Consider the following 18,334-nt stretch of genomic DNA (forward strand, 5'->3'; position numbering starts at 1 on the left):
CCATTCTGATACCTTCGATATCAGAAGCACCGTAACTTAACAAGCCTTCTAGCAGAGGCTTAAACTACTTCGGTATCAACTATAGCCCATTCTGCAGATCACATGGAACCCAGCCACCTTGACCTGGCTTTATAGGGTCCCCATGGCTAACCAGGGATCAAAAGACAATCCAAAACCACAGAAGAATTCCTGCTTCTCCAGGCAACCTTCTGCTGTCATATCACTTTTCTTGGATCAGCAGATGACTTGGTCTTTAGCTCTTGCCTTTTGAAACAAGTGAGCTAAGAAAATTTGCTGAAGGCACGTTTCTTTTTTATACTGGAACAAGAGAATATATGTCTTTGTACTGTTGTCTCATTACATTATGATTTGTTTAAATCCATGATAAAGACTTAAGAAGCAGTGAAATAAAAAGGGAAAATGCTTATGCTTAGGAGATCCAGCAAACAAAAAGTAAATTACCTTAATTTTTAATGTCACAGTTCTATATTTTTCACTTTTTCAAATTTAATTTGGTGCAGCAGCTATGCTGAATTTACATTACCACAGAAATTATATTAGTCTTCGGTATTTAAAAGGTTGAGTTACATCTTAATTCTACTAAACACACTCTATGTATGTTGTTTCAAAGGTCAAAGCTGTAATAACGCAACACAACAGAGGGTCAGGAGGACCAATTTCAATTGTTTGTGAAAATGAACTTAGTTGCTTACGAATCGGCTCTCTAGAGATATTTTCGCAAGCAGCTATTAAATAACCTCCTCTGCAGACTATGTTAGATCATTACATCTTACACCCAATTCAATGACTTTCAGCCACTGAAGTCTACAGATAGTACATGTCATCTACTTGATTTACACTTCGTTACATGAAATGTCTGATGCTGTTAAGCACTCTTTCATGTAAGATGTGATGCTGTTATCCTGAGTACTGTCAGACATTTCTACAGGTTTGTGTTACAGAATAAAACTACATTTTCGCGGTCATTCGGTCTAAATTCACCTGGTCTTTCAACAGCCGTTTCCCAAACTGTAACATTACATTAATATTAACTGTTAAACACGAAACTTCTGCCCTAAGTGATATAATTACCAGTGCTCATCAGTCTGCTACCATCCCAAATACACTGAAGAATCTTACAGGAAAATGGTAAGCAAAACAAACTTCAACTTAGTGACCTAGAAGCTGTATAAAAATTTATCATAATGAAGACAAATATCTATATACTCTGGCTCACACTTTGTACCCTACTTGATCCCACCAAACTCAGGACTACACTCAATTTTCCTAGGAGAGTTAATAATTTGGGTCATTTTTACAGTCTGGAAACTAACCAATTTTCTTTTACAACCTTCTGTACCTTCTCCCAGACTATTTCCACATACTGCCATGGGACCCAAGCTTTGGGTCGCACCAGAGAACATGTGGCTCCATCCCCTCAGTTCTCGAGTTCCCTGGAGCTTGTTTCATCCAGCGACACACAGGGAGCGATACACTTCACGCCCCTCAGAACGAGGCAACTGAACACATAGCACTTTTGCAGCGAGTAAACTATCAGCGTACATTTTGTGGGATGTGACAGAAGTGAAAGGTTTTACACAGGGCAGAAGAGGCTGTGGTTCAAGAAGGAAAAGACCTAATGTTTAGATGCAATTCAGTTTAACAGTAGAATCATTTGCATCCCTTTCAAGAACCGTTACTGGGAATACAAATCATGGCAATGAACTCTGTGTGACCAACGCTGAAAATGAGTGGCAAAACGGACATGAACGATGCACGTACTTGGGGGAGGGGGTGTTTATAAACAACAGTTTACCTGTGTGATATCATCCTGCTGGAAGGCACAGAAATTAAAAGTGAAAAAGGCTGTAAGAGGGAGACTAGCAGGAAATGAAACAGTAGCAAATATAAGGGATTATCACAAAGAACAGACATCCTTGAGAAAACAATCGGAAAGCTATTATGCGGGAAATAAATCATATCTTATTCCATACTACCCTATCTACTAATCTCTGCTAGCCTGCAAAAGTTTATTCTTCCTACAGTAAAATGTATTTTTTAAATCTTTAAGGGTTAGTCTCAAATGGTGAAGGCTGGCAGGGGCTCAGCAAAGACTTAATACACAGTCCATAGGTAAGAAAAAGACACGGTAAGAAAATGCAAACAGCTGACAAAGCTGGACTAGTTGGAGGAACACTGACAAATGCTTTCACAAGGAAACACGCATTTTTGGTATGAGAAGACAGTTGTTACTAGATAATCAGTCTCAAAATGTTGATGGCAAGTAGGACAGGCAACAGCAAGAACTGCCACATCAAAAACGGGGGGGGCCTGTTTGGTCACAAGTATAAACAAGATCAAGTTGCATTCAATGTCATTTCAAAAACCGTAGCTCACACTATGGAACAACTCACAAAGCAGGTCTCCTAGCCAGGCTTTTGGGATTAAACCAAGGGCCACTGCAGAAGCAATGGATAGAAAATGGTTGCAGACAAGGATAAACAGCAAATAGCACCACCAGTAAACACTGTAAATAGCCAACACTGTTAAAAGCTTTGCATAATTTACAGCTATCAATAGGTATTTTGAATATATTTACTAGGCATAAATAGATATCCCCTGGCTCTGGAAATCCCAAATATTCAACCATTTCTGTTGACCACCTGGAGTTGTTGGATGCTGGGAGCTTTCAGAAATCCGACAGGCAATGAAATACAGAGCTAGAATTTGCGCTCCTCTTCTAGGAAATAGCCCACCTTACGGGCTAGCATTCAAACTACTATATACATGCAGGGGTTTTTTTTCGTCCTTGGACTAAAGATGGCCTTACTTTAGTCTATGGAATGTGTCTGACACCAAAGAGGCATTATACATAGATTGGTGCATGTGCTAAATGGATGTGTAACATAGTGCACACATTGCACACAGAATTTTATGTGCTTTAATTGGGCATGCCTAACTTTGACAGAGTTAAACAGCCTGATTGATTTAAACAGTCCTCATCTTTATTTCATACTGAGAACTACTTATTTTGTTATTTGGTTTGCAGTTATGAGGGAATAAAATATGCTATCCGCTTGCAGCAGGGTAAACGAGGAAGCTGTACAACGCTGCAGTTTTGCACCCCCTTCTTTCTTGGACCTGAATTCAATACAGAAGTTAGCCATGGCATCAGCAGCAAATTGTTCACAAGCAGAGAATCAGAAACACAAACGTTAGAAGCACACCGCTTCCAGTGGGAGTAGAAGAGGTAAACGCTTTCTGAAAATGCAGTTATGCTCAAGGGTCCGCGTGCCATCGTACTGAGAACTGCACACAGCCAGTGATCTAGGGCTGGGTGCCAGTGACCTTCTCAGCAGGCTTAGAACCTGTAGCAGGACACATATGCTGTCACTTCCCAGTGAAGAAGGCAGTGCTTTGTAGAATAACAGAATTCTCTCAGTTTGTAGCTCTTCAAGGGGAAATAAACACCATTAGATACATATGAATAAGATTGTAAAACTCTTTTTTATTGTCAGACCAAATTTCCAGCTCTTCACTGAGAGGCTGTCTAGAAGTTGCTCACTGAAGTGACTGGAATGATTAGAGTTTATTATTTATGTTCTGAATATTTTGAGTATATTGAAGTAAAAGCTGATGGAGGAGTCTCAATTAAGGAACTGAAGAGACAGCAGATAATGACTGTAAATATTATTCTCTAATGAAACAGTTACCCACTAGGATACAATGTGGTAAGTCCTTCTACCTGAGATCTGCGAGACTAAGAACTCTTCATCAGTATTTCCAGGTATGGGACACCCCTACTAAACGTCAACAAAGACATCCTCTACTCTACATGTTCTGCAGCTGCTCAGCACTCTTGACTCCATGTAAACGACAGTGCTGGGATTCACTGCTTAGCAGCTATGACATATCTAAACCAGTAATTGCCATACATCAGTATGTGACGTGTGCTCTAAGGGAATCTTCTCATCTAGACTATTTCCCATATCTGCATGTAATTACCTCTGCCTTCCATATCGCATTTAATAAATTTACTCTGTAACTTTGAAGTGAGTCCTTTGGAGGGTTCGTTATCCTCATTTAAGTCTCTATATGTAATTTATTAAAACCTGCTAATTCTTGGGAATGGGAAATAAAAACTTCTAATTGCACATAATTAAATATCGGCATGTTATCTATAGGAAAAGCTCTTTACAATATACTTGGGTCTGTAATTCTGTCTTCAATTAACTGTCCTCCTCCTGGACAGGTTGCTCTTTTCCTTTTCTGAACCACTGGAATCAATATCTCCTGGAGGGAAATGTAGATACTAATTGTCTGCAAGAACAGAAGGATCACGGCTGACTCTTCTAATTTGTCCCTGATCTTAAAGGGAAATTGCAACACAGAAGATATTATGATAAGGAAAACATAGATTCAAATTTTTCTGCTGCGTCGTTTCCAGTTGCTGTTCCTATAACCATCACAAGCCATTAGCTCTGCAGTCTCAGGGGGACTGGTCTGTGACACTACATCTTTCCTGAAGTACTGACTGTATTTTAAATAGTCTTAAATATTAAATATTCTTATTCTACCAATAAAATGTGAAATGGAACATGGTACACTTTCTAAAATGTCACAAGCTTTCCTACACCAAAGGTTTCTATTTTACCTTTTTATTTGTGGTGGGGGTGAGGGGAATATTTATCCAACCATCTTTACATTTAAGATGGTTCCATGGATGCATGTCATTTGCAATGGATGTTTCTAAAAGGTCTGTCACCTGGGCTTTGCAGTACCTTTAAGTGAGCTTTGTGCCAAAAAATGTAATATTTAGGTTTTGACATGATTAGGTTAAATAGTAAATATTAGGTAATAACTTAAGATCAATTCTCAGTTAATTTGAAGCTTCATCCTGAAGGGTTTTTTTTATTACTATTTCATCAGGATAAGGGGTTAAACAATGCCAGGAAGATATTATCCTCATACAGAGGTGCTTTATTTGAGGTGTTTGAGTGGAAATATTAACTACAGCCTATTAAGTTAATGACATGCCGAATTATCATTACGGCTGATGAAAACAGTAATTAAATGTTACAGCTTGCATGTGTCATCATTACCTTATTTCCTTTACAAAACAACAGATTGTTTTGGATATCACGTAACATGAAGAACAGTTACTAACAGTGATGGTGATAAAATCAGAACATGCTGAATGGTATCAGTGCCAGTACTTCTAGGGTAAGTACTATATAAACATCTTTGGAGCGGAAGAAGGACTGGAATAGGTGTCCTTCACGCTTTAGCTTGGCCACAGTGGGCCTAATTTCTTGTGTTTAAGTTGGGCAGCTACCTTTTGAAGAAAACAGTGAATTTTTGCAGCAGCCATTCATCAGACAAGATGCAAACTGAAATTGCCTTAGGCAACAAATGAAATATCACGGAAGTGACGGCTTGGTTATTAAGAAATATTTCTTCACATTACAGAACCTTGATATAATCTGATCTGATTCACATTTGTCTGCTGGAGGGGTGTGTACACAGAAAGGACCATTCCGGGAAGCCCTGTAACGGAGCGCAGCCTGAAACTAAACTACTGAAGTAGTGAAACACATAACAAATGCTATTTCAATCTTTAATGATGGTATCACTTACTCTTGCAGCTTTAGTACAATTGATAATGTTTCTTTCCTGAGCAATTATGTATACTTAACAGGGTGAGGAAGGTTAAAGTGAAGTGAAAAAATTGGGGTACATTCTGAAACGGTCAACTCAAAGAAAGAACAACCTAGGAAAATATGTTTTTGTGCCCCATATGACACTATAAAAGTAAAAACAAAAGTAAAAAAAGGTTAAAAAAAGGAAACTAAAGTATAACAATAAAAATCGTTTGCAATGTTTTGCAGTATTTTTTTCATTAACGCTTGAAACCAAATGTTTGTTTGGTGGGATTATTTTTAACCAAAAAACCCCGTTTCAAATTCATTAGAAAAATTAATCTTACTACCGGACAGCTTGTGTTTATATTTTTCAGGGCATTTTTACTAAAAGATTGGTACATCAGAAGGTGGCAGTTTCCAATAAAATACTGTCAGTTTGCTTGTAGGGATCAGATACTCACATATGCAAAAGTTAGCAAGAAAGCAGATCCCATGAAACATTGTTGCAGATTTTCTTGAGACCCTATTATCTACCAGTTTTACGTTGCTAGGCAATAAATACCTGAAGCACACAGAACAGCTTCATGCCAGAAGAAAACTTGAAATTATTTGAAATTTGCAAAAATTCACCATTCTAACGGATTAATTTCTGAGACAAGAACACTAACACAGCACACAAATCACAAAACTGATGACCTAAGGATAACCTAACGACGTCTGAGGAGGATGTTCCCTATTGCATAATGCTTTTGCTGGCTAGGAATTATATTTTTATGCCTCCTCTTCCTACAGGAAAGCCTACGTAGCTCTTGAATACTGTAAGAGCAGAGTAAAAGAATCAGCACAACAATTAAAACCTTTTCATCTAAAAGGGGTGGTATCTCGTGCTGCTGCTATCTTAAACTTCCAGCATGGTGCAACCCTGCTAAGAGAAGATGCATACCTCAGTGAAAAGCAAAGGGAAAAAGCACAAATCAAGCATTAAAAAGCAAGAAAAAAGGAAGCAAATCCGATTTCTGGGTGCAGGAGAGCGAAAAGGAACTGCAGACCATGGGACAATAGACTGAAAACAGTGGAAGAAAAAGAAATCCTCAGGTCAGAGTTCAGCTGGTCTAAGTCAGCGTAGCCCCAGGGGAAGTTACGCTCACTTAGGCCTGGTAGTAATCTGGCTCAGCAACCTGAAAAAAAAAAAAAAGGAAAAACTTAAGGATAAACAAGAAAAGACTGGGGTCGAGTAGAAAGAAAGATATAATTCCTTTCTTCGGTGTAGAGAGAAGAAAATTCTTGTCAATAGAGCCAAAAGGGTGGGAGAATAGAAAACTAAGCAGGAAGAGAGAAAGCTGGAAGCACAAAGCATCAGAGGCAAAAAGAAGGTGACATAGTGGCCCCGTCACCAGGCGGGAAAGAAAGAATTTCAGGGAGGAAGCAGAGAATGAAGTGGCAGAGAGAAGAATAATGTGCTTTTAAGGTATCTGACTTCCTAGTGACATTACCGCTTCTTGCATGCGCCCATCAGAAGCACTTTAATATTGTTCTTGGTTTATTATCATCTATACATTTTTATTCCTCTTACACTGCTAAATACCATAAAATTAAGTGTAGGTTAAGATTCCTGGAATATATACGGTTACACTTCTGGATCACTGCTACCGTTGTTACACTAGACAGACAGACCTTTCCAGGTGTGATGATCACTTCATCTCCCTGTCATCACTGTGAGGTAAAAAAGATCTTTAGTCAATGGGCATTCTTGCAGCACATGTCATGGGGGGGGAGTGCATGAAAAGAAAGAACACCTACAATATGATAAAAATCCTTTAATGTTTAAAATACAACGTGTCATCAGCTGAAATGATTATTTTTGTCAATTCTGTTTGACATCCCCAAAAAAGTTATTAAAAAAAACACTGTTTACAAGCCTCTACAAGCATGCACAGTATGAATACACAGAGCGCTATATGAAAAAATGCATTTATGTACCATTTGTAGGCATTATGTAGACGTAATGTGCCTAATGTATTGTATCTGCTACTACGTGAAGTAAACACCACATCACAGGTTGAAGATATTCTTAACTAAGCTTGTAACCCAGTGACTGGAACACTTGTATAGAAAGGACAGCTTTATCTCTGTAACTCATGCACTTAAACTCAAATCAATAGCCATGGCAGCTAGCGCATTTTTTTTTATTTATTTATTTATTTATTTATTTTTAAATCAACCACGTGCCTGCATGGTAGGTTATACAACATTTCCCTGTTGTGTAAATGGTTTGCAGCTAACTTGCTGGGCCAGTATTCTATCTATGCAAACTTTTAGACGAGAGATTTACAAATAACTGGTATTAGGCTTGTGCACTTGCGCACTCTTATTAAACAGAGGATGATTTCCTAGACTAGCCAGTAATAAAGCTGGGCTAGAAACAGTATACCTGGCCTGCAAAATACAAAGGATTTTAAATTTTTCTTTTTTTCTTTCAATATTGCATTGAAACCTTGAGAACCACAGCGCTCATTTGGGATAGGAAAGCTGTCTTTGTCCAACCAAAACAAGACAGTATCCTGTAATGCAGCTGGCTATGCCGCAGACTAATGATCCTTTTCCCTCTTGTTTTAAACACAGGTGCTACTCAGAGGCTGAATGTGTTTTCCTAATGAAAACACAATTATTGGCACAGGGCTGTGAAAAGTTCCAGTTTTGAACTCCTAGTTCTCGTACCAGAAAAGCAGTGAAAAATAGTATCTCAAAGCTAAGTAATTGCTCTGGAGAGTGTAGAAACTGAAGATAATAAACATGTAATGACAGAAAATTTAACGTGCATATATACCTGAATCTCATTAATAACCTCGTTAACAAAAATAACATACTCCCAGTTGCAAAATCCTCATTGTAACTCTCTAATACGTAAACATTTTAAACACAGCAGCTATTCATACTGCATACATCTATGTGCTATACTTATATAGATGCATGCAGATAAAAAAAATACACCCGTGTACACACACATTCTAGTAGCACACAAAGACACACAAACAGGCTTAAGTTTATAAGCAAAGAGTAGGTACAAATGAGAACACACAGGTAGGGACAATATGTTACGTTGGACAACACCCTGTGTTGTCACTGAAACGTACTCACCATTTGCAGAAGATCAGAAGAAACCATCTGCATGCAACACATTGCTGTTGCCAAAGCACAGACAATGGTGGAGATGATATTGAGAGCGCACACACTGAACAACAGGTCCTGTGAAAAGACATGCATCGGAATATCATCTCTTATCTCAGGGACACAGAGGACAGGAAATATTTTTAGCAATTTGATAATAAACACTGGCAACTGCTATCAATTGATATGGCCTCAATTAACTGTGTAGAACTCATTCAGCTCGTAGTAATTTTTCAAACCAGTCTGCAAAAGGAACAATTACAGAAACAAACGTTTTTCCCTTCCCCACTTCTCACAATACATTTGGTATTAGAGATTTCCTCAGAAATATTGGTATTTCAAGTTTTCCAGTTCCCTGAAAGAAAAGACAAATTACTGCTTTCACAGTGGACTCCAAGCTACAGCTATCATGAGGAAGATACTATGAAACAGACTTCTGATTAAAAAAAAAATACATACAAGAAATTTCATTGCTTGCAGGAGCTGAAATCTACAACTTAGGGTTGTGTGTTAAAAAAATCCCATGGAAACTCTAGTATGAAATAGAGAATTTTATCCTGTATCAGATACTCTATGCATCTGCAACATTTTTAGATAGGAGAGAAAAACAGTGACTACATCCGGGCATTTCACCTTGTGCTGATGAGATAAGTACATATGGCCATGTTGTCCTTTGAAAAAACCCCAAACATTTAAAATAGAACATAAAGCATTTCTGTTTACTAAGCGGAATAAAATAAAAGAAATATTTGAATTAAAACTGAAACATTTTTATAGCAAAGGTATAATTAAAAAAAAAAGCATCCATCTCTTCCAGTCACTGGGTTTGTTTTTACTTTCCCAACAGCCAGCAAAAAGGAACACTGATTGAGCATGCTGGCGACACTTCAAACCTACTACAATCCTTCCACAGCAATTGCTTAGCTGTTGTACTTGTGACAATTACGTGGCTCAGTTAGTATTCTGAACAGCCAGTAAAAGTATTTGAGAAAAAGCATCACAGAGAACAGATGAAAAACAAAATCAAAATTGTTAATATACCATGAGTAAAAACACTCACTGTGTAAAGAACATTCTGTAGGATCTAAGTTTAACAGAATATTTCAGTCACTGCCAGTGCATAAAGTAACTTCCATGTTATAAAATCAATGTGCTGCTTGCTTTGCTTTTTCCAACAGGACTGAAAAAATGATAGGAAGGTGCAGACTTACTCCTCCCACTGTAATTGCACGCTCCGCAAGTGACCTTCATTTGAAGATGGAAATGCCAGCCATGGGAACCAGGCAGACGTTAAATGGGTCAACAAGTTCCAGTCATTTAATAGCTTACACTGAGCCAGGTTTGCTCTTGCTGATCTGGGCAGTAGTTTTCTGTCGTCTTGGCCAGCCCCTCAGCCAGGGGAATAACGAATCAATAGCATCAACAGCAAAATACTGGAAGGGCCAATCTCTAACTCACATACAGAAGGTGATACAGAGGACTCATTCAAATACAAAGTCATACAGACACAGTTCAAACAGAGGTAAACAGGCAAGTAAATTCCTAGTGATGCAATTAGTAGCACAAAAAGAGATTGAGATCCTGCATGTTCTGCTTTCCATAGGTAAACGTAGGTAAAGAACACCAAGGCAGACACAAGATCTAGGGCAGAAATAGGACTATTTCCTAGCAGTAAGAAACTTCATTCATTGCTTACTACAGCCATTTAGAACAAAAAGATTTAGCTAATCTGAATGTATAACTTTATACCATTTATGCTAAAAAATACAATCTACATCAAAGTTGTAAATTAGGATCCAAAGTGTCTTTAAGACCCTCATACAACTTACGTGCCTCAGGATAGGCTCCACTGTGCCTCTGTCACTCGTGACAGATGTTTCTTTGACCTGTTCCTAAAGATCCCACAGCTCCATCCCACTATTCCAATGTTTACCTTTACCATCAGTGTCCTCCTTTTGTCCATCCCACAGTTGAAAACCATTGCTCTTTTTCTTCCATAGCTTTTGAGAACAGGCTATTACACACCAGACTTCTACACCTTTAAGCTCTATTATTACGCTTTAAGTCATTTCCTCCCTTACTGCATGACATTAACCCCATTTCCTCCACTCCTCGACTCAGACAATTTCCTAGGCCTCTGATCATTTTCATTAATTTCATTTGGTTCACCTCAAGCTGGTCCACATTTTTCCTCAAATGCAGAATCCTAAACCGGGCACGACCGAGGCCTTACGAATGCTGACTATAGCATAAGGATTATTTCTTGTGCTTACAAGCTATAGTCATCCTTGCACATCCTGCAGTCATGACTGAGGTTTTTTGCAACAGTACATCATCGATTTGTCTTTTGTCCAACATAACCCCAGATCCTTTCCTGCAGATCTACTACCCTCTTCATCCTGCTACTAGGTAAGGACAGAAGCAACATCATAAAGACAAAACTATTTTTATTGGAGAAAAGCCAAAAAATAAACCTCATTCTCAATTACACTTATCTCACATTTATAAAAAATAAGGAATAAACCAAACCCACTTCATACTACATGGATAGAGAAAAAGGATTAAAATTTTTTTCCCCCCATTTCCCTCCTCCCACACTCTAAAGCACAAAGTAAAACCAAGTAATGCTTTTCATTTTTAGTTATTTTTTTGTTCCCTACCAGTAATTCCAGAAAACCTCTCCAGACAGTGTCAAATCAATTGCTTTAATTTTTATTCATTGCTAACTATTGTGAAACAACAGACAAAGTAAGTTGACTGTGCAAAAACCATGAGCTGCAGTAGTGTCCCGGACTGGACACTCACAACGATGACCACTTCTTTGTTGTGGTTTGAGATGTTTCCCTTGCCACGCATGGGTAGCTGAACTCGGTTTGCTATTCAGCATTACATTTGTTATGTAGGGCAGGGATTAGTGTCCACAGTAACAACAGCCCACTTTCCACAGACTCCTTTTCCAGGCTGAGCATACAACAGGCAGAGCATTGTTCCCACAGCAATCTTTTTGAAGGTGAAGATACAACTGGAATGTTTCAAATGCAGTGATGCAGAATTTTTATGTATTTCATAAAGATCAATAAAGAGCAGCCATCTATCAGCCAAAAACATAACAAGACAGCAAAGCTAAACAAATTTGGAAAAGATGTTAAGTTTAAATTTTTAACAGTGAAGGTAATAACTGAGCAATGATTGTGGTATCCTCACCATCACCAGGTATTCCTTAAAGCAAGACTACTACTTTTTTTTTTTCTTCCCTAAAGTCTGTTTCAACTCAAACAGGAATCAACCCACAAACCAACAACCAACTCTTCTCCTCTTCCTCTCCACCCCCAAACAAACATTAATCTGCCTCAGACAATTTACCATTTTCAGGGGATTTCCTCCCTGTGCCCTGCAGAACAAGTAATTGGGTAATTCACAGGACACTCATTTATTCAACTATACATAGCAAGTGAGCCGGAACAGGCTTTCAAGATCTGAAACCCTCCATGGCCAAACATGCTACCAGAAAGACCGTGTAGGTGCTTATGCAGATTCCAGCTGGAACACAATGACAATTAAGATGTCCTTTAGGAAATGTCTGTGAAAAAGCGGTAACCACAACAGGGACAATCTTAACTCTCCGCAGCACCTGGCCACAGACAGCTACATTTATAGGGGTCTAAAAGAGTAGGAAATCTGTATTAAATACAAAAGAAAGGAGCTTTAGTGACAGATTTTTGGTTGATATCTGCAAGAACTACACTAATCAGAAAAAACAACACATGAATCTGTAATGGTGTGAAATAACGATGCTTTGCTCTTCACAAATGGCTGAACCAATTTTCTCTTCCACGGTACTTTTCTAGGTATTTTCATCTTTTTAAGACAAAAATCTGATTCTTCAGCATGTTTATATGATAATTAATGCTCTGATATGTATAAAGTACTACGTAGAATTATTCTTCTGCAGGTTACGTATACAATCTTCTTGCCACACCTTAACTCACTAATCGCCGAGGACACAAATCCCTTTAAGAGTGGAAGCAGCTGTCAGACTTGCCTGGAAGCGAGCCTAGATCAATTCAGATATATACCCACAGGAGTCAGATGGCGTTGTGAGCTGTTTCTCTGTGGCCGGTTGTTTTTCCCAAGTATGTCCCTCCTTAAATCTCAAAAGCTGAATTTGAATTTAATACTGATTTATGAAAAAAAGCAAGATTTCATGGTTGTAGCATTCCATTTTTATCACAGCTTAATAATTACCAAAATAATTGTGTCATTACCTACATAACTGTTTATCGCATTTTCCTTCCCTAATAACAGACACCTTTCATTTATACTGTGGTCCAACAAAGGATACCTGTGCATTCTCAAATCTTCTTCACACTATCATCCATATGTCTTACTTAAGGAGAGAACATCTGATTTTTTTATTCTTTTCTGAGTTAAGCTGTTTCCAGTATTACTCTTTTGATACTGTTTTTATGCTACTGCACCTCAAAGTTCTGCCTTTATTGGCACAATTAAAATAATACTTTGCAGTAAAAATTTTAAAAGCACACATTTTCCAAAATAAACAACCATAGAAGAGAAAGTATACTAAAACTAAACCTTTCCTTTCTATCTATTGAGAGTTTATCCCATCTTCAATAGGGATTGCCTTCTCATAGAAACCCTCCCATACTTCCTATGCTTTCTCCTCCATGGTAGTCACAGCCACCTTTTACGAGCCTGTAAATTCTTGAAAGAAGCATACTCTTACATCCCTGAGAGTTCAAAACTGACTCAGAAGGAAACAATGCTTGTCACACAAAATTTGTGGTCTTGTAAAACATTTCAGCTGGAGATCATCAGAATTGAAGCAGAGCATAAGATCAAAAGGAATGTAATTCTTCAGCCATACAAAGAGTCTGGAGCACCAGGCTCTCAACCCACCAAAATGTTGAAAGATACATTAGATGAATTGCACGAAAATGTGGCTGTGTGTGGAACAGCAGATGCGGACATTGGGATTTAGCCCCTTGCGGAATAGTCATCCCGTGTCAACATTTCTCAGAGAGACAGCATTATAAACAACATTGTTTTCAATTTCAGTATTGAGCCTCAAGAATGCATGCTGGCAGCAAACTCGAGTAGCTACTAAATTCAAGAAAGCAACTTTTATCAAACCGATTCTGCCAAGCCCAAACTGTAAGTGGTGTCAGGTATAGCCCTCTTCTCACATAAATCCACAAACTAAGAAGCAGGGACTGCCAAGAAAAGGTGTGCTGTCCAGGTTAAACGGCATGTGTGTTGACTGGCTTTTTGTCTTCTCTTAGTAGGATTCTTATGAAACGTGCTGTAAAAAAGAGAATAGGCTGATCCTTTAACTGTGGAGGAGTCGCTGAGATACTTGGAGAAATGAAGGTTATAAACGAAAGAAGAAATACAGCAATTGACAAATAATTTGGACAAAATAGCACAAAGTGCTATCTTAAACAGAAGGCAGAAATTGTTTGTACTGTTTCTGAGATTAAACATGGTTTAACTACAGAATTCCATGAAATGTTAGTGATAGAACTCTGGGCCATCAACAGAGGCAAAAACCACTGTATGAGCTTTATAACCTTAAAAAGGGGGCTAAATGAACTTACTTAGCTCTTATTAAGGGGCTGCACACTAATCTGGTAGATGCTTTGAAATATTTATCAACAAGCTTTCGAAAGCTAGTTTTATGCGTGTGCGCTCTCTTCCTTTGCTGTGCTTTCTTCAGCATAATAGCTGAAAACTCTCTGGTGAAAAACAAATATTAACTAATAATACCATAATGCAAGTATAGAATAGACCATTTTAGTTTCATCTTACTTAACAAAAAGAAGCAAATCTTTCAAACCTTAGCTCAAAATGAAATGGAAAATTTCCCCAGTCTGAAAGTAGTAAGGTCTGTAACAGAGCTAGTAGAAATGTTTCAGCAAAAAATGCCATTTTGACACTACACATATGTTTAATTTCATTTTGAATTTTGGCAAAAAAATAAAGTTGGAGCTCTCGGTCAGATCTAATATGCAGCAGTATATCACAGAGTTATTTATGTCAGGGGCGGAAACAGAAGAGCTATTCCTTGTCTCCTCTCTCTTGTTTACATGCATTAAGTCTAATTAAGCTGAAACACCTCCCCTTGGGGTTTATGTCTACTTGTTAGACTGGAAGACAGCCTTATGGGATGCGTTGTTAGTAGTTCATAGAAAAACTGAATTATTCTAAGCTGTAACTGTTCCTTTTGCTTTTTACGTGTTTCCAGAATTACGGAAACATGACCTGGCACACTGAGTCCCTGGCGTACTACAGTCCCACACTGAGCAGTCAGCCTCAGCTCTTTCTGAATATTGATTTTTGTGGATGGCACACAGGTGAGATACCTGTAACTGTCGTTAAAATTAGGCTATTATTTAGAAAGGTAAAAAGACTCTGAGAACAGGTTGTGTAAACTGCAATTTAATAATCCTGGAGTTCTGTCTGGAAGCCCTGAACATCATGGTCTGCATTGCTGTGTTCTATCAGGCACTGACAACAGTTAGCCAAATCCAATCATGCAGTAACAGTCTCTCTCCAGCAAAATGACAGCTTAATATTTTGCAGTGCCATTCTTTTAAAATCCTTAATCATGGCCCTGTAAAGGGATCCCCAATGCCTTTTTTGAATATCCTACATGCTGTTTGAGCATTCAAAACATATTTACTTCTCTTTAATGGAATTGCTTTTAGACTTCAGCTGATGAATGTAAGCTGTCTAAGCTGTAATCTTTGCAACTAAGTGTCATTTACAGACTACTTTGCTGACTACATTTCTCTACCAAGTAATGGAGAAAATAACAACATTGCTATCTTGCAAACCTTCAATAAACTAAGTTTACAGAAAATACACCAGAAGTCAACTTTAAAACACACTTTTTCTTTTATGCCCTACATACTAATCTCTAGTAAATTTGCTCATATCTCTTGAAAAGAGAGTTAATGAGCTGTCAGACACCCAAAACAGGCACCCAGCATATTCCCCCAAAAGGCTGCAGAATTCCTTTTGTCCAGGTCTGAAAATGAAAGTTAGAGACTAGGACAAAGCTGCATAGGCACTGACATTCAAAATAAACATCATTTAGTGACATCTTGTGTCAAAGTCTTCCGTGTTTCACTTAGCATCTAGAGAGCAGGTGAGTTTTCTGTTACCTCAGTCCGATAGATGCGCCATGATGTTTTACATTCACTGCTGGAGGAGAAAGGAACAGCCTATTTTCACACTGACGCCTTCAAGGCGTGAGCTAAAAATCACATAAGCAGTTGCTTACACCCATGATTTGTTAAATATTAGATGCCTATTTCCAGATACCTTTGGGCTTTTAAGAGAAGTATTCACACAGGTAACTTTCTTTTACAGAGGATATTTTCTCTTCTTAATCCAACAGAGGATACCCAAATTTTATTCAAGTTTGGATGACAAGCTAGCGGAAGCTATTCCCCTTCAGGAGACAAGTACCCCTGTTCAACATTTAAATCACACAAATTACACTCTCAAAAGAAAAAAGAATGTTAAAGTTCTGACAGTTAGATTGACAGTCACAGATTGCTTTGTAACAATAGCAAGGAGTAAAGTTTACAAACACAATCTGGGAAGACAATTGCTGCTCTTTCTGAAACTATATTCAAGTATCCCAAAGGAAATTCAAAAGGAACAAAAACCCCCAAACAACACACAGAAAACTACTTGAGCACTACCTTACTACCACTTACACTAAAGTATTTCCACTTAAATTTCTCAGTCAAGTCTTACTGAACACCTAAGAAGCAGAAGATTCCTCTTAAAAACATCTCTACCAAAAAATGAAATGAGGAAGAAACTGATTTGACTGACGATGTATAGCATTTCAGTGGAGTTGATATCCACAGGGTGACACCACCTACTTTAATTGATACTGTAGGGAAGAACCCAGCGTCAGCTTTATACGATAGGGCAAAAACCAGACTAAACAAGAAGCAAGCCTAGAAAAAGTTCTGTAATTTTCAAAGTAAAAGAACGTCATTTTAGAGTAGGTTAATCTCCTGTCATGATCCACATGTAAGAAGGCCTTAAATTCAAAAGACCGAATGCAGAAGCATTCTTAATCAAGGAGGACACAGCAAAGTTAACTGAAATCCTTTCAATTTTCTTATCCATGAGCAAAGGATTCTTAAGTGGACCTCTAGTAACAGGGAATCGATCAGCCAACTTCTCATTCAGGGGAAGAATACAGAGACTGAAGACAGTAGTGCAATCTGAAATCATCAGAAAGCAGCTGTTAATGGAGTGCAGTTGGAGGTGCACCTTTCCCTCTCCCACCACGAAAAAAAGTCTCTCATTAGAATTTGGACTTATATGAGAAAGTCATCTGTATATCTTGCATTTGTAATTCCACATATAGCAGAACGTCACATAATGGAATTCTTGCTTTCTCCTTCCTGGAGAGCAAAACATATTCAACTTAATACATTCAACAATTTAATGAAACAATGATAGACCTGAATAACCATTACTGAGTGTCTGAGTAATCGTATTTCTCAGATCCAGATTACTAGCACAGACACAAGATCACAAAAAGTAAGCAATGTGCCTTGATAATAATATTCAAGACTGTAAAACTGTGTTAACCACAATGTCCAATACCCTCCTCCTCCTTACTAAAAGTTAACTTTATTTGAAACGTCAATCAAAAATAAAACTATTCCATTATCTGGGATGTTTTCTAAAAGGGGTATGTTCTAGTAAGAATAAATGAGAAACAGAGTTACTTAATTATTTTACTCTAAGAAATAAAGATGAAATGAAAATTGAAATTCAGTAAAAATAGACAACACAGTTGTCTCTCAGTTGAATATTACTAAGTTGTCTGTACATATATCCACTATCTATTAAGAAAGCGAATGGGAAGTAATTTTCTCGGTTTAGAACCAGAGCTTCTTTGCACTGTTGAAGAGATTCAGATTGTGAAAGTTACTAATAATATTATCTGAATGTTGTAGTTCAGTATTTCCATTCTACATTTTAGTTTCTACCGATGGTAGTTGTAGCAGCTCCTGGCTGTGCGACGGAAGGAGGAGAAAGGAACAGCCGCCCCCCAACAAGCCTTCCTCCAGAAAGGAGTTGAAGTTTGACAAAGCATAGGAAGATAGTATAAATAAAGCTCCTCTCCCACAGAAAACTTACAAATATCTTGCTTATTTCATAGGCTTCTACATACAAAATTCATTGTGAAAAGAGGGTACCTGCCATCCTCTTCAAAACCCCAGCTGTATTCCCAAATATCCAAGGATCCTCACCACTTTTATGCCAGTGAGCTCAGAAAACATGAAAAACAGTTATGAAACTTCAGTGCCTTAGGTTGCTGAGCCTTCCCCTTCCATACTCAACCCTTGAAACTCTGTTCCCACATCTTTACCTCTTTCCTGTATCCCTCTCCATCACCAGTTTGCAAGTGACTGCTGAGATAAGTAAATGGCAGGGATTTTGGGGGATTGGTGAGTGACTGAAGGGAA

The 18,334-nt window shown here is 38.1% G+C and overlaps 1 protein-coding gene across 1 annotated transcript in view; it reads right to left on the bottom strand.

Annotated features, from left to right (window-relative positions):
* ENTREP2 (endosomal transmembrane epsin interactor 2) overlaps positions 1-18,334 on the bottom strand; it is a gene marked incomplete at its 3' end in the record, with an annotated part of 59,068 nt that overhangs the window by 19,079 nt on the left and 21,655 nt on the right. The window contains exons 3-4 of the mRNA XM_082322699.1: positions 8,781-8,888; positions 1,817-1,834 (exon numbers count right to left, since the gene is read on the bottom strand). Of these exons, the coding sequence (XP_082178825.1) occupies positions 1,817-1,834; positions 8,781-8,888 (126 nt within the window). The remainder of the gene's footprint in view (positions 1-1,816; positions 1,835-8,780; positions 8,889-18,334) is intronic.

The sequence above is a fragment of the Platalea leucorodia genome (genome assembly GCF_965183815.1).
Source record: "Platalea leucorodia genome assembly, chromosome: 9".
Classification (NCBI taxonomy): Eukaryota; Metazoa; Chordata; class Aves; order Pelecaniformes; family Threskiornithidae; genus Platalea; species Platalea leucorodia.